Source organism: Micropterus dolomieu, linkage group LG22, assembly GCF_021292245.1.
Source record: "Micropterus dolomieu isolate WLL.071019.BEF.003 ecotype Adirondacks linkage group LG22, ASM2129224v1, whole genome shotgun sequence".
Taxonomy (NCBI): domain Eukaryota; kingdom Metazoa; phylum Chordata; class Actinopteri; order Centrarchiformes; family Centrarchidae; genus Micropterus; species Micropterus dolomieu.
Genome location: NC_060171.1, coordinates 10404076 through 10431644, shown reverse-complemented (window position 1 = coordinate 10431644; position 27569 = coordinate 10404076). Strand labels below are relative to the sequence as shown.

Here is a 27569-nt window from a genome sequence, read left to right as displayed (position 1 = left end):
TCCTACTGGATAGGGATCTAGATTCATGAAGGGATTTTTTTACTGAAAAGTAAAAAAACATTGGTCTTAGGTTGGCTGTTTCTGCCATTGTAATGTGAGGTGATGACAGTTGTCCAAATACGGTGTTAAAACTCTGGTTCTGCACTGTTGTGTTGTATGTGTCTGCCATCTATTGGACTTCTGTGAAACACCACTTTGCAAATTCCTTGAAAAACACATTACATGAACTTTTTCACACAAGTGAAATATGTTTAAAACGTGCAGTGAAGATAGTAAATGGTCACTTCTTTATGGTTCTTTATGGTTTATAGAATGTATAATATGACAGATAACACATAAGCAAAGTTTGCACTAAATAGGCATCTAGACAAACCCCATCACCTTCTCGCATTAAAAAATATAAATTAACCCATTATCTTTGTGAACATGAAATTTACTGCAAAAATCAGAATCTCAGGGAGACAGGAGCAAAACTGCAGCAAGTTGGTGGTGCCCATTTAAAAGAAACATTTTTGTGTTTATGGTAATGAGGAACAGTGGTTTGTAAAATAGAGGAAAAAAATAAATACCCCCAAATTTATTAAAAGAACTCACTTATATCCTATAACATGTGTTGCGGTGGGAGCTGGGGTATGACGCCAGGAAAAAGAGGGAGTGGGTGAGTGCAGGAGTCGGCCGAGCACGTGCCTCCTGAGGTCCTCTGGTCTCTGTCTGGATCAGTCTGCCTCACCAGCCCCTGGGCTAGACTCCCATCAGCCCCATACCCTGTCTACTCTGGGCCAGACACCACCATGACCACTTGTATTGAGAGGTCTGGCCACCATTGTGCCACAGTAGAGTACACAAACAAACAGTGCAGACAAACACAGGTCTGCTCCCCTGCCATTACATGGACTCATCAAGCCCACTCTGCTTAGTCATACCATAGGCTTCTAGTGCAAGCAGCTCCCTCTTGGCTTTGGATGGAGAATCTGGCAGAAGATATTTGCTCATTTGTCCCCACACATGTATGCGGTTTGGTAATGCTGCTAGGGACTGCTGCCCCAGCCTTTCTTACTGTCCAGATTGAGAGCTGGCCAGGCCTTTCCTGGTTAATGTCCTCCCACACAGTCTGGCTATACAGCTTTTTGTTGCTCATATTTAGCTGTTTACGTCCTTATAATGTGTTTTCTGTGGATTCTGGTATGCAGTACGGACGAGACAAATACGTAAGCATTGTTTCATCTTAGAAACTACTACTAAGTTTTTCTCCAAATAGGATTGAAATCGACACTGTCTCTCATCTGAGTCATGTATAATAGGCTAGATTTGTGTTAAGAGTATAAACAATGTAGTGTTTTCTTCTTTTAACTTGTACAAAGAGTAGTAGCCTTAATTCTGCAAGTTGTGTATAGCTCTTTTCTGAAATGTACTCTTAATTTATTCTTCTTCAAAACAGATCAAAAAGGACATTCTTTCTTGTGATTAGCATAGCAATCGACAGATATAGGGCTGTACCAAATGCCATAGCAAGGTTCCATTTATTCACTGGACTCATTTATTTCCTTGTTGATTAGAAATATTTTCTACCTGTACTCCAAATCAGGCCATTTGGAATTATTTTATTAGTAAGTAAATAAGGTAGAAAATTGCATTAGAAAACATGTACCATATCAAGCATTGGCTAAAAGCATGGTTTTAGGGCTCACACACACACACACACACACACACACACACGCAAACAGCATATCTGCCTTCTTTTTTCATTCTTTTCTTAGACCACAAGGCTGACCTGCTGGCCTCTATTTCCTCTGAAGAGGATATCCCTCTTCAGTAGAGCCTTAAAATTCATCACTGCAGACGACTTGAGATCCTGATGTATGCGTCTCCTCCTCCATTGTCTTTGAAGCGTTGGGAGGTTTTTGGCTGGGCCTGGCCACAGTGATGATTACAGTCTCATAGTTAGGCCGTTACTGACATGTGCCTAGCTCACTTTCTGTATGATGTCCCCCCCGCCCCATGTTTGATGGAGAGAGAAGTTCTGGTTCACTGATAAATGTAATTAGTAATGTGGTTGCTGGTACCCATGTCCATAGTATTTAACTACTGCTGCCACCTTGTTCCCCTTCTCAGTTACTCTGCCAAAGAGGCTTTTCTGACCTCCCCTAGCTCCCAGGATGACAAACAGACCATGAGTGAAACCCACAGTCATTGTGTTTATATGCATGCACAGAGTATCTTGAGTTGAAGCTTATGTACATCCTAACAAAGTGAGGGCATTCTGAGGACACAGTGTTAACATACGTCTTTACTGCCCCTCAACAGATATCATTGGGTGCAAAATAAACAGAATGTTCTAAATGTCACCATGGAAACTGATGTTCCACAGACCGCATTGAATAGACCTTGAGATAGTTCTATTTGCATGTCTCTGTTTGTTGGCTAATATTGACATGTCCAAATGATCTTAATCAAGTTTCCTATCATTTGATTATGACTCCATCCAGGGTATTGCACAAGTCATGATGTTTTCATGACCAGGGTACACCTAAAATTATACTGAATTACTAATGAAAACATATTTCACACATGTTTACATTGTAAAGGGCATTGCAAAGTCTGTAAAGGTCATCACTGACCAACATTTTGTACTATCTATCAAGTACAAAGCACTGCATTGTTAGCAAAACGTAGTAAATATGGCATGCCATGTGATTTGGCAGTGGAATTTTGAGAGCACTAGGTAATGCACAAAATTCCTCAGAATTTGGACACAATTACCTCTGCCGTAATCTAGTGTACTAAATACAAAATAGGGAGTGATTTTGGACATAGCCCAGTTATTCAAAAACTAGATGTTAGCCTTATTATTTAGCAGTTAGCTCTAGATTCATTCTTTGGCAACTACTCAGGAATTTGTACGTATCAAAAAGGCTATATAGACCAGATGAATACGTATATACAGACATTAGGACTTACTTTGTAAAACCTTTGAAAAACTGGATTGCTGTCTTGGTGAGGGAATAGCTAATGTTACCCACTCTATGGCAACCAGCTAGTGCTAGTAGAAGCAGATTTTGCCCAGTTAGCTGGCAATGTTCCTTTTCCTGTTACCATTATGAAAGTGAAATTGAAACTGAAGCTGGCAAAAAATGACCCACTGGCTGCTGAGCACACTCATTATATGATATAACAGTATATATGCAGCCATATCTTTTTTATGGCTTTGAAAACATGTACATAGAGATATTTTTCTCTTTTTTTATTAACTCACCAAACCCACTCTTGTAAATTCTGCAATAAAAATTAAATTCAACATGTTACTGGGAGAAAATACAAAAACTGTAACTAAAATATTGTTTATTCCATAGAAAAAAATACCTCATCCAATGCACACAGTAAGAAAGGAAAAGTGAATGGTACAAAAACAAAGGCTTATAATGTCATGAAAAGAATATTGTTGAATGAATCATATCTTTTAATGACCTTTCCAAATGCATGCACTTCCAATTTAAAAACAAGCTTATCATCAAAACAAAGTATAGTGCTCTCATCAAAAGCAGCTAGTAGCCTTTCATCTCAGAAACTGTCAAAAGTAATCAAACATAACAATACAACTTTGACACTGATCTATGCATTGATTTAACAAAACCAATGTGGACAGTGTTGACAATGGATGTTTCAATGTGGTAAAAATTTGGCATACACCTCTCAGAACCAGAACTCGGAGACGAAGACATGAACGTTGATGATGTTCTGGCCGGAGTCGCCAGTCATATTTCCCATGGACAGTTTCAATACTGTAGTCAATGGACCAATCAGAGACTTTACCTGGCGAACAACACCTAAAAGTGACAATGAAAAACACTATCAGTGACAATAACTAGTAAATATAGACAGGAGAATGAAACAAAAAGCAGTGAAACAACATGACAACATGACAACATCAGTGACATGTTTGGTTGTCAATCTTTGGTTAGTTTCACAGACAACAAAATAAATTTGACAATTTTTTGTTTCTTCGTAAGCGTACTGCTTGATTCCCTGATAGAGCAGCAGTTAGCCACTATTACGCCTTTTTCTCAATTACTCCTAGTGGTATCTAGCAATGTAGCAGTTTTGGCTTTAACTTCTGCTGCCACCCTAATACAATTGAGGACAATGGAATTTCTGTTTGTGATGCTCAATGCATTAAAAAAATTACCTGTTTTCAGTCAGCAGTAAAGTATCTGTTCAAAAACAATGTCACATGCTGTCTAAACGGGACGCATTTCACATTACAACAGGTTGTAAAGTGAAATTGAGTTAATGACTCCCTGTTGTTGATGTGCTTATTTTGCTCTTGTAAACAAGATGTTATGGTAAGGATAATCCACAGACAAATTTTGTCAGCAGGTTTCATAGAGACAAATTCTTTGGCAGAAAATTGTTCCAGTGAATACTGACCCCAACTCTAACTGCTCTATTATTAAGCAATGATTTTAGCAAATTATTTATAAAGTTCTATTCCCCATGGGGCAGGGATTCAAAGGTTACCTAAGATTAAACTAGGTGGCCTCCCTGTCTGTCACTTGCCGACATCACTGCAAAGCTTCCTGTCTTTAAATGTAATATCATATCTGCTTGTGTATTTGGATGGGTATTCACATAAAGTGTGGTGTTGTTTTCTTCCCTCTCACTTCCACCCTCTCCATGGACAAGAGACACCCTCTATCATGGTAAAACAGATGGGAGAATAAACGTACTGCAACAGAGCATTACTAAATGCCAATGGAATTCATTGGGTGCTCTTTTTAAGTGAACATGCGATTACAGGGGGGAAAAAATGCCAATGTTTATACAGGCTGTCAGCAGGCCTTTTCTCTGCAGAGGGCTGGTGACATTTCAGCTCTGGCCTGTTTGAACAGCCATCGCCAGAGTGCAGTCAGACAGCACAATCACCACGCTGTACTCCTATCACACCTTCAACCCTCCTCTGTCGTTTTATTCTCATTTAATCCTTAAATCACTTATCCATAACTGAGTTACTAAAGTGTTCTAGCTTTGATCGTGATGACTCAAGAGTTTAACTCAACATGGATCAAAATGACAATAGATCACTGCCTCAATCGGTCTGAATTATGAGGCCTCTTTCTGTGGTACTTGTAATAGTGCAGTAAAAACTATTTGGTCATTGTTCACCACAGGACAAATGATGAGACCATTATGCACCATGTGCGCCGTCCTTTGGGACACTGGCATTGTATGATCCCCCCACCCACTCATTCTCCTCCTTCTCTTCCTCCCTTCTATTCCCTTCCTGAGGGGGCCTGGTGTTTGTGGCACCATCATTGTGGCCCACAAGGGTAAATGAGTCCCATGTGTTTGATGGAGGGGAGCAGTCGCAGTCACGCGATACAGCCATGCAGGCATTCCTCCAGGAATCCATCTTTAACTCTGGGAGGGGCAAGCAATAGGAGCTTGAACTGCTGTTTCTGTCTCTCTGTCACTTTTCGTCCCTCCTGAAGTCGAATCTGTGGGCACACAAGAGATTCCAGCAGATTCCAGCGATAAGCACTTCAAGGAGTGTGGATGGGGCCCACTTCTACCAGGGTTGCCCCTTGTTTTGGTGTTTTGGGACTCTGTTGCATAGTGACACTAGACGGAGGGGAGCAGGACTGAGATTTTATTGTTTCCAAAGCGTCAGCGCCATCAGAAAGAGCTAACCTTTACTTAAACCTAACAACAGCCGCAACATTAAGAGAATAACTGACATGGAAAAAGAGATTGAATTTTGAGTCTGAAAATTGTTTTCAGGCGCAAGCCAACTGAGATGGCACACAACTCTGAGTTGACCGACGCAAACTCAAAGTGAGTTCAGAAGGTTCGTGTCCGTGTATTTAAATCAAACAAAATCACTTCAAAAGCTTTAGTGCTGTGTTGAGCAAGCACACAATGAAGATGAGTAAGATATCATTATGAGCTCAATACGGACCACTGCAAAGACAGATGGGTTTCAGTCCACATTAAGGTTTTTTTTAATTGCAGAAAGTGTGGCCTATAGCTAACGAGAACTAAACACAGTATAATCAGGGTCAATTGAGGGTAAGTTTTCGACTGAAAATCCTTAATATTGTTTCTACATAAAAAAGCTAAACAATTTTACCGCATGAATAAAAAGGGAAAACACAGACATATCACGTCCAAAACGAAAATTTATTAAGAACATTTAAATAGTGCAATATGTGGAATGTGTCTGAGGCCCACCATTAGTGTTTTGTAAATTTGTTTGTGGTCTAATTAGCACATGCAGATGGCACAACTGTGCTTTTAGGAACAAAAATATGTTATAGTGTTCAATGGATTTTCCAAATCACCAAATTCAATTGTTCAGTTCACTGTTAATGATTTGAAAATGTAATACAAAACACACTTCAGTTTTCTTTACCTCAAATTTTGGAATCTGTGACACTATTGGGCGTGATAACAGACCAAGGAGTGTATCGTAAACTGTAACATGTATTACAGTTACCATAGTGGTTTGTAGTGGTTTGTATGAAGTAAAAGGTAATTATGTGACTCATGTGCCCAATTCTGCACAAAAGAGCTTGATATTAAAGTCAGAGTATGTGACCATGATGACTCTGTGTTTCTGTAAGCTTCCCATCAAAAGTACAGTGGTATCCTCAATGAGGGGAAAGCATCAGCTAACAGCTGGGTCTCAACATACTCACAGTGAACTTGAGGTGAAACCACAACCGCATACTCATCTTTAACATTTCATCCAGGCTGTAAGGCAAAAAGCCAACAGCTACAAAACAGGTTGACATTGATTGGCTACCATACAACCTGAGATTCATATAAATAAACAAGGGGAGGTTTTCTAAACCCTACAGCTGACAATTTGCCTTGTGACTGGGTTGCAAGGTCAAGTCATCTGAGGCCTGAAGTACCCAAGCAGGAGATCAAGTTGTAGTGCTGGAAAGGTCTGTGGTGTCTTTCCATCTCACTGAGGGATCTGCCACAGGGTGCAAAGGTGACTGTGCTGGCTTGAACAGCCACCATCAAACAAACAGCTGTACAATCTGTTCATTCTCCAAAACATTCAGCCACACCATAAAGTAGCCCCTTAAGTATAAAACAGCCTTAAATAAATGCATGCTAGTAGCAGAGACAGCAAATGCCAGAAGGCATTTGTCATCCTTCATGGTCATGACGGCTGCAATATTGAAGGGTTACATGTAAACAGTACAATTTCAGGGTTTTCTGGTTTCTACAACTCAGTGAGGAAGTGTGTGACAAAATCCAAAATGAACGGGTTTAACACCAGAGACAAATGAAAAATATGCATTGGCCTCACCACAGTATTGTATAATGACACACTGGTTGTGGCACTATGCATGCTCACTACAGTGAAATCGCTGGACAGTATCCAGGTGGTGTACAAAGTTCCAGTATGCAAAGAGGGTACTGGAGGGCATTCTTCATCATTATTGTGGCTATAACTGTTGTATGTTTTGTATTCATGTCACTGATGTACAGCTGAGCTCTATTGGCATAAACATAAAGACAGCAAAGAGTGGTTTCTTGTTCAAGGGTTCTTTTGTACTGCCTGAAACATTTTCTCCGTAAGTCCATAAAAGCTAGGAGACATGCCAAAGAAATTGCTAACTAGCTCCCTTGTTACCCCATTAGCAAAGCAACCAATTTCAGCTTTGATAACCCATCAGCATGGCTCAAATATAATCCAGTTAAATTGGTAACATAACCCAATGTATGAAGATTGAGGGTACAGGCCCCTCAGGGGCCAGATCTTTACAGCCTTTTCACTGGTCACTGGTACAAAGATGACCAGTCAGGCTGTCCAAACACAACTCTGACCACTGCAAAGAGGGTGTGGGTGCCCTTCCCACTCCTGTTCTGGTTCTGAAAGGCCAGCATATGTGGCTTGATATTTTAAGGTCAATTAACAGCAAGTCATAGTTACAGATCTCTCAAATGGCCCATGGGTCATTGTTGGACAGTGTCACTCACTGTAGTGACATCATTGAAAAGTAGCCATAGGGAAATGGTTGGTTCTTTTCTTGGACTTTCTGTTTTAGCATTTGTGGGCCAGAGCAGCTGAGATGACATAACATGCACCATTATCTTTACCACAACCTTAGCACTATATTGCAAGTGACCTTTCAAAGCTAAGACCCATAACTAAGGAGTAGAAAATAGACTTGACAATGTAGACTAAACCGTATGGATATGAGTTGAAAACCTGCTTTGTTTGCATTTTAAATCAGGAGAAAAAAGTATACAGCATCTTGATAATCTGTTTAAGTCCTTTGCTATCTACTTTGGAATGTTACTACATTAACATGGATCAGAACAAAATGGATCATTTTGTGACTTGAGCAATTACGTAAACAGAGTTACATTTTCTTAAAATCACAGTGCCAGACAGCGAAGAGTAATGACAAGTATAAATTAAATAGATCGCCAAACCGAGAGAGATAAGTGTATCTGATTATTACTATAGACAGTTTTATTGCAAGTAATATGTACTATATGTGTACATGTACATAACAGTGTTTTTTTTACAGTGTCTCTGGGAGTGTGACATATCTACATCAGTATCTCTTCATCAGTACATTGTTGGTTGAGGACCACCGAGGGGAGCGTTGTGTGTTTGGCTGAGCGGTTGTTGGGTGGAGAAGAACCTGTTTTGATTAGCTGTACTAATCTCTTGTGGGGGAGAAAAAGATTCCTTATGGGTTTGGCGCACTCTGGTGGGCCCTGCTGCTGACATGTCATGATTCATTCAAATGACAGTCAAACTTGAGGAGCTAGTTGCCTGCTTATCTCCACGGCTGTCCTCAACTCCTTACCAGCACAGCCACAAGCCAGAGCCACAAGCTCCAAGTAGTCATGTCTCACACAGTAGGCTCACATTCCACCAGCCACTGTGGACGGCTGCACTGACGACCATGACTACCTGCATAGTTGCAAACTGTCCACATCCTCTTCAATTCATCTTACTGTCTGCCTCACTGGCTGCCAGCCCTGTGCCAGTGGCAATGCAAAAGGTATTTATTCTCTGCACAGGATATAAACCACACAGGCATATTTCCACCTGCATTTCAAAAATGAACGGAATTTAGCTGTGGCATCTTAGACTTACAGTTTCTCGAGAGGGTGGGTATGAGTCATGAAGAGACGATACTGTATTGTCTGTTGCTGTCCAGTAACATAAACCTAAATCCTACATTTAAAAAATCAGTTTTCATGCTAAAAGGAATCAGACAGCAGTGATAAAATCCTTCCATGACAAATAATTACTCATATAGAGGAGTCATTTGGACACATTCAAGGGATGACTAAACATGTGCTGACTGTTTGATTCCACAGTTGGTTACTGATTGTATTATATGTTCAATTCACACGATGGTACTTGTCAGCCAGCTGGCTGACTTAAGTAAAAGTCACACATTGTCTAGACATATATTTACTGATTTGTTGTTGCTTTTGTTAACTTCATACTTTGCATGTTGAACAGGAATAAGTTGGATTGGTGGGCTGTCACATCTTTTCACCACATAAAGCATGTAACTGATTAAGCAAAGCTCAAAAAATGCAAGCATGCTCAGCAAACCAACCACAATACATGGAAGCAAAAAAGCTACACTAGCCTGTGGAACCCTCAGTGGGAGAGATCAAAGACAATATTGATCCCCACAATGATGTATGTCACTGAAAGATAATCAAACCACCAGCATGTTGTCAGAGGTGAGAGACCCAGACTGAGCTCAAGCTTCCAGCAGAGACCACAGTGTTGTTCAGTATTTTCAAAGGGAGGACTCATACATCCACCTGCTGACCGCCAAAATCAATCATCCCACTATCAACCCTATTCAAACAGCCTGTCCCTAATAAAATGTGGATGACAGTGTTAGAATGAGTAATGCATTCCTTCACTGTTTGTGTTTCCAAATATGTGTATGATGTGTCACAAATGTTGTCTTTGCTGTGCAGATGATGTATATCACTTGGGTGGATCTGTTGTGTTTCTACTTACCTGCTGGGACTTTGTGTGGTCGCTGCTGTGCTACTGTGGTCGTCATCGGAATCTGTAAGTGTTTGATTCATTCTGATCATGTTTTCCAAGTGCTGAAGGCCGGTTGTGTTTGCACAGATGCCTAAGGCTGTCAGTGTTGTCTTCCAGATATGACAGTGCTGGGAAAGCCACTGATGGATGACGAAGAACTAGGAAAGAATGGTTCAAATCTAACACTATTTAGTGTAGTAGTATATAGGTGTGTGTGTGTGTGTGTGTGTGTGTGTGTGTGTGTGTGTGTGTGGTTTTAAATCAAACCACAATCAAGCCAATCAAGCCTTTTAAGAATGAATTTTTCAAATATGCAACGGATTCTGAGGAGTCCTAATTGCCTCTTTTGTCCTTTTCAAAAACACAAACAGCGGCCAAAAATAATGACCAAAGTTAGTTTGAGTTCACGCACTTGTTCATTAGTGGAGCCTCAATGTCTGCTACTCTTCACATCCCACCAAGCTGTAATACCACTGAGACACTAGAGATACTGGAAACTAAGCTTCCTTAAGTGACACGTCAGCGAGCCTCATACAATGGTTACGCAAGAGCAGCATCTGTGGGCCAAAGCACCAGCAGCACAACCCACTAAATAAAACCGAGAGGGCCTTCATTGCACCGTGGACGCCACACTTCACAGCGAGCAGTCAGTGACCAAAGGCTCCAGTGCACAGGGCCTCAATTTGGATATGTGATGGGCAACTGGTGCTAACATGCAAGAGCTGCATCCAATAAGCATCCAATGGGTTTGGGAGAGAAGTGGCTCCTCACAAACATGCCTTTCATGTGGTCGTCAGTTTAAGTGCTCTAATGCTCGGCGAGACACTGAGGCCTAGCGTGGGGAAATGGAACAATACATTTAACCACATGAAGCAAAGCGCCCAGGATTACTTCTGCACATATTTTCTCTCTCTCTTTCCTCTTTCATTGAATCACATTCTCTCACATTGTGTTTCTCTCTCTGCAATTTTATTCTTTCTCCCTCCCTTGCACACACACACATACATACTTGCCCCTGCAAATGAGCACCACTATAAACAGGGAATTTCTCCTAAATCCTCTTTACACACACGCACACAGACACACACAGTAGACAATATATTACAAAATAAGGCTTATCGCTCATGCAGAATTACACCGTTGTACCTTCCAACAAAAACATACCATTAGAAGCCAGTGCAGAATAATTCTAACTGCTTTAACAGTGAAGTATGTGAATTATTGCTGGTTATAAACATTTTTCTCTCATGTATTTGTGAATTTGGTTACGTTTGATAAGCACACATCTGTTTCTACACTAGTGTACAAGAGAGGAACACTTGCGTGCGGCCACAATCCAGCCCTTAACCAGTGACAGTCACACACTCTCTCCTCCCTTTCATTCGGTAAAGACAGATGTGCACACTGACAAGCCATCCCTTCATCCATCAGTGAGAGAAGAAAAAGACGCTGTCCTTCCACTACTACACCGCCTGCATCTCAGCACAAAACCAAAACAAAAACACCTAGAAGGCCCAATAATGTGTCATTCTTGGGCTCACAACACCCTCATCCACCGAAGGCCAAGGCTCAGTTCAGCTCTCCCACAGGCGTGCATCAGCCTTGGGTCACCACCAGTCTAAAGGATGGGAATGGCTTCTACCCAAACATATGTTGTTGTTACACACCACTGGAGATGGTGCTCCTACTTGAACTAATGCAGAGCATTTTTTTGCATGCTGGTGGTCGCTGAGCAGGTAGTTATGATGAACTGCTTGTCAACTGCAATCACTCATGCATACGTGCATGTGAATACACACATGTAGATTTGTACACTCTATTCCTGTACATTTAGACTGCCATAACTTATTGTGAAAAGTAATGATCTCTGTGGGATAAGCTTAGCCATAGATAAGTGAATTAAATGGTACTTTGTTTTACCGCAAGACTGTTTAAATTGATGCCAAATATTTGGTGAGACAGAAACAAGTCTTTGTCTGTCTCAAAGAGCCACTCAGAGGACAACTCTCCAAAGACCCAGACAGCAAGCGCCCCCATGAAGATGATGACAGCTACATGATGCCACCGCACTGCAAAGACCATAACGGGCCTTGTCAGATGTACTTATGTCAGGGTGTCCAGACATTCCTTATGGGAGATTTTTGCGCTTTGTGTCCCTTCTCAATGTGCACATGCAAGTCTGATTTGTAAAAAACAAAAAAACACACACATACTGCATATATTTCAAAATGTAAAATTAACTGCCACCTTTTTCAAAACAAAAATGCAATTTCTCCTAGGCTGGAGCTGTTGGGTGGTACAGGCTGCGTGTTGAAGCTGCTATTGTCAAATGTTTGCATTAGGTTGGTTCATCCAGACATCACAACACACAAAGCAAATTAAAATTCCTGTACTCACCCACATACATTCCATTCTCTACCCGCTTGATAATGTCGAATGCGTTCTCCACGTTGCCCTCCAGGATGTCAAATTTGACGTCGTAACTGCCTAAGTGATAGGACCCGTAAGCTGGCACCGTGGTTCTCAGGAAAACAATCTCTGTTGGGAGATAACAATTAGACACAAAAAGCTTTTGGAGCCTAAATCCTCATAATGACACTGGGATTGCACCGCCAAGCCTGTACCAACTTTTGCTCTTCGTTTCTTTTCTTGTTTCCAAGAGAAAGACAATAAAATGGTAGATTGAAAGGTCTGTGTTTATTGTACACGGAGAGGGTCACAGGAAGGTTGAAGCTTTTCAATACTGTTGTTCAACTGAAGGGCCTCGAGTCCTTTACACCCCAACTCAGAGCTTATGAGAAATGACAAGAGCTTAACTCGCCGTGACGTTGAGCATGAGTGTGTCTGAAATATGCACTGCATGCCGGCCAATAGATGCTTGTCAGCTGTCACTGTCTGCAAGTGATTACCGTGGTTACTCATATCCAACCAGCATGGCACTTACTCTCTAGTGTGGGCTAGCCAAGCCTGGACGGCATGGAGAGCATCATGGAATAGCTAATTTAGAGGTCAGAGGTAGTCATATGGATTGTGACAACTGCATGGAAATGCATTTGATGGGAGCTCAGAGATTTAGGGAGATAAAGTAAAGCTAGAAGAGAGAAAAAAAGCAGAGGACCATGCTGACACTAAAAAACACAAGTTATCATGCTGTCCTCAAATTTGTTGTTTCCAAAGATTTTAACACAACGTTCTGTCATAAATGAAGCTCATACATGGGCCTTTGTGGATTAGTGAAAATATAGAGTAGAAGGATATGTAGAATACATTTTTTAGGGGCTGAGACAATCAGTCATTTTTTAATCACAGTGTTAAAGCAATAGTTTGACATTTTCCTTCTTGCCAATAGTTGGATGACAACAGCCTGCAGTTGGTTATCTTAACTTAGCATTACGACTGGAAACAGGGAGAAACAGCAAGCCTGGCTCTCACCTCTGTCGATCTTAGCAGATATGAGCGTCTTTCCCAAAATGATGAACTATTCTTTTAAGACTTGTTTATCCCCCAGGGAACTTTATTTTATAGAAACATGAGTGCATTATGCCCCCCTTCTTCATGCTATTGCTACATGCTTTCCCATCTGGTTTATTCCAGAATTTTTGTCATCATTATTCACAGAAAAATAAGACTTATACTTACCCTCTGGCTTTGTGAACTCTCTGAAGGTGGGCAAGGAGATGAATGTGTGGGACACTGAGTGTGTGGGGTCCCGGACACAGGCAACATCATTGGGTTGACAGGTCTTTATACAGCGAATGGTGTCAGAGAGTTTAAGCCTCGGCACTCTAAAGGAGAGAACAAACATACACACCCACAAAAAAAGAAAACAAACACACACATGGCCTGTGACCTTTAGGTAATGTCTATATAAAGACTTCAGAGTTAGCCGCCTTTGGTTTTTAAAGCTCACAATAACAGGGCATCCTTGGGAGCAACCCACTGCGTAATCAAGAACTCAGTGGGACAACTCCAATGGCCACTATACAAACAATATCTGAACAAGACAGCGGGGATACTGGATATAGCAGTCAACATCAAAAACAATCAAATTCTATGTGGTTTGGAAGCATAATAAACCAACAATGGCCAAAGCTCATGCTGAAGCCAAACTTTGTAGCTTGTGGAGACTAGAGCTGCCATTGATGCTTTTCTGATGCACTATTTCAAGCTGTGTGGGAAATGAATTACTACACTCACAGAGAATGATCCACAACCTGCTCAGGAAAATATTTGGATTTGCTGAGCATCCCCGGCTTCACATCAGATAATCTCTTGAGGAGGATTTATGGGGCAAGGGAGTGTTCTAAAAGACTCCTAAATTGTGAGCAACATGACTAGACAACTCCCCAGCCTCTCCCCTGGGCAGCTCTCATCCTATTATTTAGGGCTTTGTTTATTCCACAGACTAATAAGTGACAGGTCAGAGGGAATGGAGGGCCTCCACAGGCTCCTAAAGCTAACGCCACCTGAAGTATCGCTATTCACAACCTGTCTGCTTCGTAAGACTTTGAGAGAGGTTTCTAAGGCATTAACAACCTCATAAATCAAGGGGCTGTCTTTGAAACAATGAGGAATGTGTGATCATGAGAGAGCTATTGCAACAAAATAAAAGCCTTGATTTTGACATCTAAGATGTTAAATTTAAACTTGGTCTTCACAAAGGAGACAAGTCAGTACACGGTTATACTGGGTTATGAAAACAGTCATGTTGCCATGTATAAGTCCAGTTAATGTGCATGGCAGCCATATAGCCACATTGTGAGTCATGGGCCGTGGATCTCTGGTACTCCCCAGGAGACCTATAGGCTGCTGCTCAAAGCCCAGTCCCAGCTTGGGTTGCAGGGCTCCTTCCATAGAGAGCGAGGAGAGAAGCCCCTGACAAAAAGTCAAGCCACCACTGGGTAGGGGCTTGTAATTAGCAATTAGCGGGTGGGTCCAAGTTTTGCTTTGGCCCAGGCCAAACCCACAAAATGTTCTCCTAGTTTATAATACCATGGCCTGAGCTGCACAAAGATCCGAGCGGGGCTCAGGAGGAAGAGGTGAAAGCTCTGTTGGGGTAGAGAGTAAATTTACGAGAAGATAATGAAGCAGGGGCAGCAAGTGGAGCTAATTCCAACTCCATGTGTGTTAATGCATGTGTATGTCCAAACCCAAAATGCCTGTTTGTGTGTGTATAGGTCCATTTGTGCATGTGTACCAGTCTGCATGCAAACATGCTTGTGTATATGTGTGTGCATGTGCGCACAAAAGCACGTCTTCTTCATCTCTCCATGCCTCACGTGGCCCAGCCCAGGAGAAAAACCCTAATACTTTCAGACCAGAAAGAAAAACAGACTTTTTGGATGAAAGTCTTCTGGTCAAGCGTAGGGCCTTTTATTTTTTTGGTAATTATTATTTATAGTCGGCACATTGATAACGCCCCAACACAAACACTGCAGGGCATCATTCATTCTGTGCGCGGTGATGTTGCTGTACCACAAATTGTTCAGACCACCGGCCAGAGCCCAGAGCCCCATAACTCAATGTCAAAGGGGAGGAAAAAACCTTCTGCGCGCCACTATATTCTTATTTTAAGGATATCCCCACTGGGGACCAAGTGCATCCTTGCTGGCCTGACAGCTCAGGACAGGAGGAACCTAGGACATCTGAATTTACAGTTATTATAAGCCACAGCCCTCGGGCAGCAGCCTCGCAGCATGTCAAACTATTTATACTCTCTCCTGCTGGTGCACATTTCCCTCTCCTTTGCCACTGCATCCCATCGCGTGTCACTTACTCAGCCTTCATTTGGATTATCTGTCTGCTCTGGGGTTTACACCCGCAGTATGCAGTGGAAATCTGTGCATTTTACATTAAGCCTAAAATGTAATGGGAGCTGAAGAGATGTGCATGAAAATTACTGCCACAGAAAGATATATTTGCGGTGCAAGGTAACTGATGTTTGGGAAGTGGAAGTAACAATGCAGTCAAACAATGCAGCCTACTCCAGCTCATTTTTGACTGAAATTTGGAGGTGTGGAATTTCTTTATGGGATAATAGTGAAATTTGAGGTAATGCACATGTAGTATATAACTGAAGGATTTGACTTACAGATGGGAAATTTGACTGGGTTTCTTAGCCGATTAAAAATAAGCCTGGTTTGTGTCTGTGTTTACAAACATTACTGATGCAGGAAAACTTTAAAATCATAACTAATCGTAACTAATAACATTATTAATAAAAGCAGTTGTCTTCTAGTATGTGTAAAGACCTCATGTACCCTTTTTTCAGTCAGATCACAGAATGTACCTCTAACTTTAAATAAACTCTATGCTTTAGTAGAGATTTGATTGTATCATTGGATTTCCTCTTTACCGAAGCTGTCAGAATAATAGTAATATGAAACTATGCCTTCATCTGTGATTTGGCCTCACATTCCAGCTGCTCCCTTTGCTGTATTTGATTAAACCCCACAATGAACCATTATCAAGAACTGGATTTGACTTGAACATGTGTTATTTCTATTTCAATTTTAATAGAAAACTGTTCATCCAACACATAAACCATAAAATACTGTAAAATGTCAGACTTTATCATGCAACCATTATCAAATTACACTCAGTTGTAGGCAGACTTGCTATGCTACTATTTTATGATTTACACTGACCTAGAACGCCACCTAGCGGCTATCACAATGCCTTACCTCCAAGAAGATACATTTAACTGGACCTAATTTATAAAGCTGAATAATGATCCTTAATTCTAGTATTAAAAATTTGATTATTCAAAGTGCTACTAGAACTGTGGTACTTTCTTCTGATTTTGTATTTTTTTATATCTACTCTTAAAAAAGCATGTGTCATCTTAAACGGGCATTTAGTGTCACACAAAGTCATTTTGTGTTAATTTATCACAAAAGAAAGTGATGTAGTAGAGACGTGGCTGGATAATCGATAGGATAAAGAGGGCAGCTGCACCATGGTCCTGGACCACCAGTGACCCTCAAAGCCCCAGACTCACTGTTTGTCAGAGTTGGATCAATTGAAAAACATTTTAAAGGGATAGTTTAAAATTTCTTGCTGAGATTTAGATGAGTGGATTGATATCATCCCAAAGACACCTCCTGGGGTCTTGTCATCACTATACCTGGCCAATGAATAGTGCGGAACATAACCCCCAAGCTTGCTGTTTTAACACTTTTTTTGTACAGATAAAACAAACAAGATACAAAATGTTAATCAGAGAAATATAGAGGTGCTATGTTGACTGATCTTGTTATCTTTGGACAGAGCCAGGCTTGCTGTTTCCCTCTGTTTCCAGTCTTTATGCAAAGCTAAGTTAATCAGCTGCTGGGGGTAGCTTCATACTTCTACTTATATATAGGTACTAGAGTGGTGTGAAGCTCCTCATCTATTTCCCAAAATATCAAAGTTTTACTTTAAGAATACACAGCACTCAATAAAGATATCAACTGAAATGGGCTTTTTTAAAATCCATATTATGAAATAAATTTGTTTCTTTAAAGAAGACAGAATAATGAACAGGGGTCCCACAATGGTTGGCGCCCAACCTGGATAATCAGCCCATTAGCCAATACAGTTTACCGACATTTCGAATCGCATCATTCCATGAATGAAAGAAACATTAATGATTTTTGTTTATAGAGAAAAATTTTGTTTTTATAATATTCAATTTATTCCATTTATATGTACCTAATCTATGTAGTATGATCTGCAATCATTTATAATTTACAACATATAGTAGTCTTCACCATGCTTTGCTATGAACATACTATATGCGCATCTTGCATGCATTTTGCGTTGTGAGGATCAACTTTTTCTGTCTTCTCAATGAGACAATGCATTTAAAATGAAACATCCTTTCATTGTGTAGTAACTTGTGTAACCCTACATAACTCTTGTGTTTATTCTAGTAGGGGATTGTAAGGTACTCTGGGCTCCTCCTGGGTAACAAACACCAAAACTTTAGCCATGTATATGCTGAGCGTGCCATAGCGACGCAGCCTCAGCTCCAGAGACAGCTCAAAGTCCTGTGGCTTGTTGATGAGCTTTGCCACTGACATCACCCCGCCGGTGGGCACACGCTCCGTCTGGAAGAAACCACCCTCGTTGCCAGTGGTGATAGCAATCTGGATGTCATCTCCGACCACGGTGTGGGTGGGGCCCATGCGGAAGATGTTGGTGAAGATGGGGATGTTGGTGGGGAAGGTGAGGTAGTAGAAGGTTATTCTCAGGGGCATGGCCAGGCACTCGACAGACTCATTGCAAAGCAAGCGTTCACATCGACTGCAAAGAGAGAACAGTGGGGGGCAGGGGCAGGGCAGGACGGGACAAGACAAAACACAACAGGCACAGAGAGAAAAAGAAAGAGAGACCAGGTGTAAATTTAATTTGCCGTGCATGGCATGCAGTGAAAGGAACATCAGTCTGCTGCATATACTTTACAGGCCAGTCATGGTGCCCTCTGTAGGATCATGCAAGAAGTTCCGTCACAGGGTGGTCATACACAGCCTACCCTGTAATTGAGCTAATGAGAAAATATCCATACGCATTTGATCATTCTAAAACAACAGACCATGCTACAGCCAAATCTTTTCTGAAGTCATTCCAGCATTGAGCATACTGGACATGCAGAGCCTGAACCATACATATGAATAAGGATTGGTTTAAAAGACCTGACATAGTTTACTGTTGTACTAAAATATGACCATTCTTGACTGTGAGGAATGTGGATGCTCTGTGAGTGTTGAGGTTTTCTGTCCAGGGTTGTATTATTAATGTATGTCTAGTAATTATCATATTGCTGTGGGAACAGACGACACATTTAAAGTTGTTTTCTGTTAATGAATGTGATTCTGTTCAGCAGCAGTGTGAGACCCAATGAAGAAACTCACGTCTCTCCAACGCGCCGGTAGTTGTTTGGACACTCAAAGGACAGGCATCTGAATCCTCCCTGTACATTAAAGCAGCTCTGATTCTCTGTGCATGTGTGTGTTCCCGTCACGCATTCATCAATATCTGGGAGCGCAAAGACAAAAAGTGTAAAAACGTGATTTCAAAACATTCTCAAAAATAACTTGTATCAAAATTAACATGAGCCTGCAACTCATAACGTGTAACATTACAGTAAGGACAGCTTACCTTGACAGCTGCGCCCATTGGGTGCCAAGGTGTAGCCACTGACGGGACAGGAACAGTAGAAGCTGCCAGGGGTGTTGTGACAGCGATAGGAGCAAATATGACCTCCAGTGGGCAGGGCACACTCATCTATATCTACAAATGTGACAGAGACAGATGGAAACAAGTGAAACATTGAAATATGTATATCTTATAAAGCTCTAGCTTATGATTGATTGATAACTAAATTTGCATCTGATTCATATATAATGCAGTTTGCTTCAGCAGACTGCACACGGAACTTACTGAATAAGGTGAAATATTTTTCAAAATTATCATGTATTCCTCCAAGCACCTATTAAAATGGTTACATTTTACCTTCACAAGTCATGCCATCTATGTCATTGAGCTGGTAGCCACGGCGACAGTAACACTGGTAGGAACCATACACGTTGGCACACTCTTGACTGCATGGGTTGCTGTCACACTCATTTAAATCTACATGGGAAAAAATTTATTACAGACCATTATGAACTTGACCCTACTTGTTAACTAACAAGTACACCTCAGTGGTCAGAAGAATAAAAGACTTGCACGTGCCGTTGTGGATCCTCCTCTGTCCATGTACACTGCATGCACAATTATTGGGCAAATTGTATTCCTCAGGATTCATTTTATTGTTGAACAAACACAATGCTCTCAGTCAACTGAAGATGTAATTGAAAATCAAACATGAATGTTTATCTAAGGAAATGAGAGTTTTGTCTTGTTCAGGAGAATATATAAGTGTGCAGAATTATTAGGCAATTAAATTACCAAAATCATTTCTATCCAATTACTTTTTTATTCTCAATATTTAGAGTACGTATAACAACAAAAAAATGACAATTGAATAAAGTTTTTGGCCATTCAAAAATATTTAGTAACCAATATAGCCACCCTTCTTTTCAATGATTGCCATGAGCCTTCCATCCATAGAGTCTGTCAGTTTCTTGATCTATCAACTTTCCCTGAAGCAGCAACTACAACTTCCCAAATGCTGTTTTGTCTTCCCTGACAGTTAATCTAACGTTTTAGAAAGGCCCACAAGTCCTCAATAGGATTCAAGTCAGTAAGGAAAGGAGCCAGGTCATTATTTGGCCATTTTACTCATTTACTCATTTCAGTGGAGTACTTGGATGCATGTGATGGATCATTGTCCTGCATAAAGATCATGGCCTTCTTGAAAAGTGTGGCTTCTTCCTGTACAGTTGCTTGAAGAAAGTATCTTCCAGACACTGGCAGTAGCTTTGGGAACTGAGTTTCAGTCCATCTTCAACACGAAAAGGTCCAACTATCTCATTCTTAATGATAGCAGCCCATAACAGTGCCCCGCCTCCACTTTGCTGGAGCCTAAGTCGAAGTGATGCCGTGTCCATCAGTGATCCAGCTACGGGCCAATCCATCTGGTCCATCAAGAGTTACTCTCATTTAATCTGTCCCATAAAACCTTTGAAAAATCTGACTGTGAGTTATTATTCAGTGGTGGTCGTTTTTTCTGCTTTCCTGACCTTGGCCATGTCTCTGAGCACTTGGCACCTTGTACTTCTGAACACTCCAGGTAGGTTGCACTTGTGGAATATGGTGGCACTGGAGGATTGGTTCCTGGGAGCTTAACATTTAACTCTACGTTTAATTCTAATTCTATTTATTTTAAATCTTTTGCAGTAATTTGCGCCTTTTCTACTCCATGCGCTTTTTACTCCCCAGTTGACTATTCGCAACAGAATATTTGATTGTCCAGTAGTAACGCCTCAAAAGTTGACCTATTAGTGTTGCATCCATCTGAAAGGCATTTTACAATTTTTAAATTTTCAGTGTCCGTTAAATCTTTTGCTTGGCCTATTTTACCTGAAGAAATGAAGCTGCCTAATAATCATGCACACCTTAATATAAGTCATTCACTTTCGCCACATTCTCCCTCATTACACAAATACATACATCACCTGAAAATGATTAACTCCAATGAGCCTTCAAGTTTATATGGTTTGGAGTTGGAAAATGTTCATAGAAATAATTATTAATTCAGAATATTTACTTGCCTAATAATTGTGCACACAGTGTATGCAAACAGTTGCATGCACACTGTTACTGTACACACAGTTATGTAATGTAATGTAATGAAATTTAACAGAAATCTAACAGAAAAAAAGCATGATTTTAAGTGCCTGGTGGGTGTTTTTTTTCCCCAAAGTTGATTTTTGATTGTCACTTTTACCAGTTTTTACCAGTTTCACTGTCACCAAATGACGGTAAAATGCTGCCTGGTTTGAAAAGTGGGACAACGATGGGACCTTGCAGCACTATTCTTGGCAAAGTCTGATATGCTGTATTTTATAAATATATTACAATTTCTTCAATTAACCAACAAACAATAATAGCTTTTTATGCCACAGCAGGTAGTAGAACAGATGTGTCAGCTGTAATCAAAGCAGAAAGGTAATCCAACTCGGAACTGAACAGGAGTTTCTTTTGTTTCTGTCACTGGGAATTTGCACAGCATAGCCTACAGTTTTCACAAAACATACTGTATAAAAAGTTGCAATCCTACTGATTTAGATATTTTTCTTACCGTCACAATTCCTGCCATCACCGGCTAGCTTGAAGCCAGTGGTGCAGCTACACTTGTAGGATCCCAAAGAGTTCTCACACTTATGGGCACACAGGCGACCAGGGTAGTGCCTGCATTCATTAATATCTAAAACACAAAGTCCAAATATGCCACAGTAAGAAGCTGAAATTATGACAAAATTCTCTCTTCACATTTTGACCAGTATTAGTAGATGCACGTATTTATGTTTAATTTCCATGCAGAGGATATATTTGGATTTAGCTACTTACGTAAGAACATTAAGCGAGATATACCAACTGCTTACCCTCACAAACTCGACTGAAGCTGTTGAAGTTGTAGCCAGTCTCACACTCACAGCGGTAAGAGCCCAGCATGTTGATACAACCATGACCTGCACAGACGACTTCAGGGCCCTTACACTCATCAATATCTGCAGAGAGGGGATGCAAACAACAGAGAACACCATGATACATACCTCAGGTAGGTTTGTAAGATGCTTTATTATCCAGGAATTGTGAGTTATTCCAGCTGTACCAACACAGCGTGTGCCATCTTCATTGAGGTGGTATCCTCGACCACAGTTAACAGAGTTCCTCTGGCAGGTGTAGGAGCCAACTGTGTTGATACAGAGCTGCCCTCGGTGGCATGGGCTTGTCTGCGTAACACATTCATTGATATCTGAAAACACAGACACAGATGATATTGTTAAATTATGAAAATATTGCTTTATATATAATATTACTTAATATTAAAAATGTGTAATATAAGTTTTGGCCTAAAGGTGGCTCTACAGGCCATTAAGTCATTACAATCTAAGAAGTGCGACCATCAATGTGCACACCACATTTCACGTTAATCTATCAATTACATTTTGAAAATGGTATTTTGGCCTGAGTGTGGTACTAGGAAGTTCGCAACGTATCTGAAATGGAAAGGGTCCATCCTTTTAGGGAGCATCATTGTGTTCAGTAAATACGTTTCATTGTGTTATTCCTTGTGTATAAATAAATATTTGGGCCAAACAGTGGTCCAAGAGCAAAGGTCAGGGTGCCCCCAAAAACATTAAGATGTCATATACTGATGAGCATGTGCTCTTCATTAGGATTTTCTCAGCAACTTTCATTCAGGTAAAAGGTCAGGGGTCACCAAAATCATGAGGAGCCATTCTCTCAACCCCACAAATAGCCATTTGGACCAATGAGTATACCACCATCTAAAAGCTGGTTGAACAACCGAAAAATTGTAGCACTACCCGTGCCTAAATCACCTGTTGTTAAAAGCTGTTGTAGTACGCTGCTTACCAATGCAGCTGCCGAGGGCATCCTGGATAAAGCCGGCACCACACTTGACCTTAGGGACACAACGGAACGACCCCTGTGTGTTTTGACACTCAAACTCTGTGCCACAGTTGTGGATACCGGTCTCACACTCATCAATATCTGAGTAAAGAGATTCACAGGACAATTGCCATTGAACAAATACCTAAATACCTAAAATATCTAAAAGTTAGAGATACAGAGCAACAGAGGCAAATTGTTGAATTACCTTTGCAATTGTTGTTGTCAGTGAGTTCATAGCCAGTCCCACAGCTGACCTCTCTCTGACAACGGAATGAGCCCACTGTGTTGATACAACGCTCTCCTCCCCGACAGTTGCTGGCACCCAGCAAACACTCGTTGATATCTGAGAGAGTTTGGAAGCAGAGATTCTCTTAATATGCTTACATTTCTGATAGCGACACACAGTATTACAGTATTTTGCATCAAAATACTTTCACAAGCATAATGTTTCTCTGTGCTATAAGACTTATAAAACAAAACGGTAACACTTTCTATGAAGGTCATCGCTATAATGACTTATGCATATATTTATAACATGATATAATGCGTCCATAAGACATTATAACAGTTGTTATAATCACTTACAAACATGCATTAGGCGCTATAGCGAAGTTCATAACGTATTGACCTTTTGATTTAATGTTTTATAACGAATATTAATACCAGTTTATATCAATGTGCGGCAAGAATCTTCGACCATGTTCCATAACACATTATAACCACCGACTCTGCCTCGTTATAAATACACTTTAGTCACCATTTACAATTAGTGATATAAAATGGAATAATAGCTTATAGTAATGTTTAAAGTTATATAGCATGTCTTTGTTTGCTTTAAGTAAAGTGTTAAAATATCTATCCCTGCATAATATATTACAGGTGGACATAATACCATATGAACTAATTATAAGACCTTATAACACGTAACTGTTTTCTTTAAGTGAAGTGACACACATTTTGCGCAGGAAAACAACTTTTATTTATGTTTCTTCACTTTATGAACAATCTGTATGAATTTTGAACATTTTGCAGTTTAGCACAAAAACACAACATAATTACATCCAGAAAGCTCGTTGTCAGGGTGGTGAAAGATCGCTCAAGAGAAGACCTGTTGCAGACCAACATCATGTAAGAAGAGGCTCAGATGTTGTCACAGATGAATGGCGAGCCTATGGACAGGCCCTAACAGATGCTTTGGACAATTAAAGACAACCACTTCACAAAACGTAGCCTATTAAAAGACATTTTAAAGTAATTGAATGCGAATACTGTTTGGGCAGTAGGAATGAGAATCTCGTGGCACCTCACAATTCGATTACAATTCAGAGGGCAGCGATCCATCTTGATGCATTTTTTTTGGTGTGTAAATTCTGGATAATTACTAAACATTTCGTTTACACATTAAAATTCAAAAGAAATGTCTCCTCAATTGCTTAAAAGGACTAGTTTACATCCCTTATTTACTTTAGTAGCCTCAGCTCCTCCGTGGTCACCAGCGTCCTTCCTTTAACAACCAGTTGTCAGACTCCTCTGGACACTGAAATATAATTTAACTTAATCATCAGGATGTACAGTATGTGTACAGGACACCAGTTTAGCTTCAACCTGCTGTTCTCATTCCTCAACAAGTTAGGTAGTAATGACACGCAACTAATTAACATTACTCCGTTACTAATTTAGCTAACGCTGTGACCTACACTGCACATGTCTGCCTGACCGACAACTTACTTAGTAATTTTATAATATAAATATAAATATATATATAATATTTTCCTCCTCTAACTATCACCGTCACGTTCTCCCCGTTCTGCTGCTCGCTCGCTCTCTTACGCTGGCACACACACTCGCTTTGCACACAGGAACCAAAACAGCGATGAGTGTTGCTACAAGGTGTGCCGGTGAAAATCAATGTCGCAGTCATATTGATGACCGTGTGAAATTTTAGTAGCATGGTCATTCATTCAGCAGTGGCGAAACGCGTCGAATACAACACTGTTCTCAGACCAGTAACAGAGATCACGGGTCTCTGTTATGTGCACACCTCCGACTGTCCGGGCGCTGCACTTCCGCAGTTCCCCTTCAAGGGAACTCGAACTGCGTCGGTGACGACACTATGGGAACGCCCCTGGGCGTGGCAGGGCTGAACTATGAATGAAACTACTCCAATCCTATTGGTGTTACTAGAACGGTAGTGTGTGACGGCGTAACCGGAGGGCGTATATAAGCACGCCGGCACATATGACACATTAGCTTCTTTCTATTCAGCAGGCACTCTGGCTATGTTTGGAAGCTCCATTTTCTTACCTGACATCGAGACGAAGCAGCAGATCATGTCAAAGAGATTCTGACAGTGTGTCTTCCCTTGTGAGCGTTTCATCACAGAAGGTGATACCCATGGGATGTGTGTCTCATGCCTGGGGATGTCGCATGCTCAGGCGGCTCTCGAGGGGGCTGCCTGCGACCATTGCGAGGCCCTGCCCCTGAGGGTGCCCTGCCCCTGATGGTTCTTCCTAGAGGATGGTCGGATGCGCTCCCCTCGTGGCACAGGCCCCGCGGTCGCTGAGGCGTCACGGCGGCTCCAATCCTGGGGATCACAACGCAAAATTGCCGAGGGTGCCAGAAAGGCTGAGGCCTTTTTCCGGTCCTCGTCCGCGGAATCCTCCTCCCCTCGTCCCCGATCGGGAGCCCGTTTCTCGGTTTCTCCCACTCAAGGGGCGAGTCCGGAAAGGCTGACACGATCTGGCTCTGAGGAGCTAGATGTGCTTAGCATAGAGGAAACGGAACGTCATCAGCCCTCGCCAGGATACGAGGAGTTGTTGGAAGTGGTGACGCGGGCCGTGGCCAAGCTGCACATTGATTGGCCACAGTTTCTGCAACACCGAGCGCCACCCCCGTGTCGGCCCCTACCATTTTTTCCGGATCTGCACAACGAGTTGTGTAGATCATGGAATAAACCCTTCTCTGCGCGGCTGTCTACGTCCCCCCGGCTGGACTACGGCAACGTGACGGGAATCAGACAGCACGGCTACGGAGCGATGCCACGAGTGGAGGAGGCACTGGCTAGCTACCTCTCTCCCAACCTCGCCTCATCCCTCTGGACGCCGGCGCTCCCCACCAAGCCGTGTCGGATGACGTCCGATTTGGTGGGCAAGGCCTACATGGCAGCGGGTCGAGCTGATGCCAGCCTACATACGATGGCTGTCTTGCAGGCATACCAGGCCGATCTTCTTCGGGACTGTGACGTAGGGGGAGGTCCCTCTGAGGAGGATCTGACGGAGCTCCGTAGAGCGACGGACTCTACTCTCCGTGTGACCAAGGAAACGGCCCGTTCCATCGGCCGATCCATGGCGGCTTTGGTGGCTACGGAGCGCCATCTGTGGCTCAACCTATCAGGCATCCAGGGGAAGGAGAGGGCTTTTCTCCTGGATGCGCCCCTCTCGCTTTCTGGCCGGTTTGGCGAAGCAGTGGATGCTGTCGTCAACAGGTTCCAGCACGCCAAAACTCAGGGAGAGGCATTTGAGCGATATCTCCCCCGCCGGTCAGACTCCAGAACCGCGACGGCTCAGGAAAGGCGGACGCAGCCTTCATCCAGCACCTACTGCCACAGCCAGAAGCAGAGCTTCGCTTCGCGGGATCCCCCTCAACCAACCTGGGACGCAAGACGGCGCTCTCGCCCACAGCCCCCCGGGAAGACGGATCTGAGGACCATCATTCAGTCTCGGCGGGCCTGGGGGAAGAGGTCCTGAGACCTAGAGTAGGGGGACCCACCACCACCCCCCGCCTCCTCCCCCTCCCCTGAGAGAGGCCGATCGAGGTCCCCTCTCTCATGGTGGCTCCAGCAACAGGCGTTGTTTCTCCCACCGCTTCAGCGCTCGGGACGCGCTAGCCGCCAGCGGGCTCTTGCCGATCTGTCCGCCCCGAGGGGCGGCAGCCGGAACACGACTGAGCTCACAAACCGTGGTTCACCGGCAAGCCTTCCCTGGCGGTCCTCCGCTTCAGGGCGCCACCGGGGATTCCCGCGGGACACCGGCCAACAGCCCCGAGGGGCTGGTCCCCTTGGCGAAGTTCGCGGAAGCTTGGCGAAGCCTCGCGAACATTTCCCCGTGGATCCTCTGTACAGTAGTAGATGGCTACAGGCTGCAGTTCCGGGTTCACCCTGCCGGATTCTGTGAACCAATCTCTGAGGAGATTCAGGTTCAGGATGCTTACCATCCCAGCCATCATCAGTCACATCCAATCCGAGGATTGGTTTGTCACGATAGATCTGCAAGACGCTTATTTCCACATCTCCATCCGTCCCTCTCACAGGAAGTTCCTTCGGGGGCACGGCTTACCAGTATCGGGTTCTTCCGTTCGGCCTAGCACTATCTCCCCGCACGTTCACCAAATGCATGGATGCAGCTCTGGCTCCGTTGAGGCTCCAGGGCATCCGCATACTGAACTACATCGA

General features: G+C 42.3%; 1 protein-coding gene across 2 annotated transcripts in view; it reads right to left on the bottom strand.

Moving 5' to 3' along the window:
* Positions 1 to 3324: 3324 nt before the first annotated feature.
* The window catches only part of fbln1 (fibulin 1), a 48909-nt gene continuing 24664 nt past the window's right edge, over positions 3325 to 27569 (bottom strand). The window contains exons 7-17 of one of the 2 annotated variants that reach the window (XM_046037957.1): positions 23325 to 23462; positions 23081 to 23218; positions 22314 to 22457; positions 22084 to 22209; positions 21780 to 21905; positions 19547 to 19666; positions 19193 to 19324; positions 18946 to 19069; positions 13691 to 13836; positions 12449 to 12589; positions 3325 to 3824 (exon numbers count right to left, since the gene is read on the bottom strand). In XM_046037957.1, coding sequence (XP_045893913.1) covers positions 3691 to 3824; positions 12449 to 12589; positions 13691 to 13836; positions 18946 to 19069; positions 19193 to 19324; positions 19547 to 19666; positions 21780 to 21905; positions 22084 to 22209; positions 22314 to 22457; positions 23081 to 23218; positions 23325 to 23462 — 1469 coding nt within the window. In that variant the 3' untranslated portion in view covers positions 3325 to 3690. Of the gene's footprint in view, positions 3825 to 12448; positions 12590 to 13690; positions 13837 to 16544; positions 18338 to 18945; positions 19070 to 19192; positions 19325 to 19546; positions 19667 to 21779; positions 21906 to 22083; positions 22210 to 22313; positions 22458 to 23080; positions 23219 to 23324; positions 23463 to 27569 lie in introns of those variants that run through there. The other variant, XM_046037958.1, reaches the window with a different exon arrangement.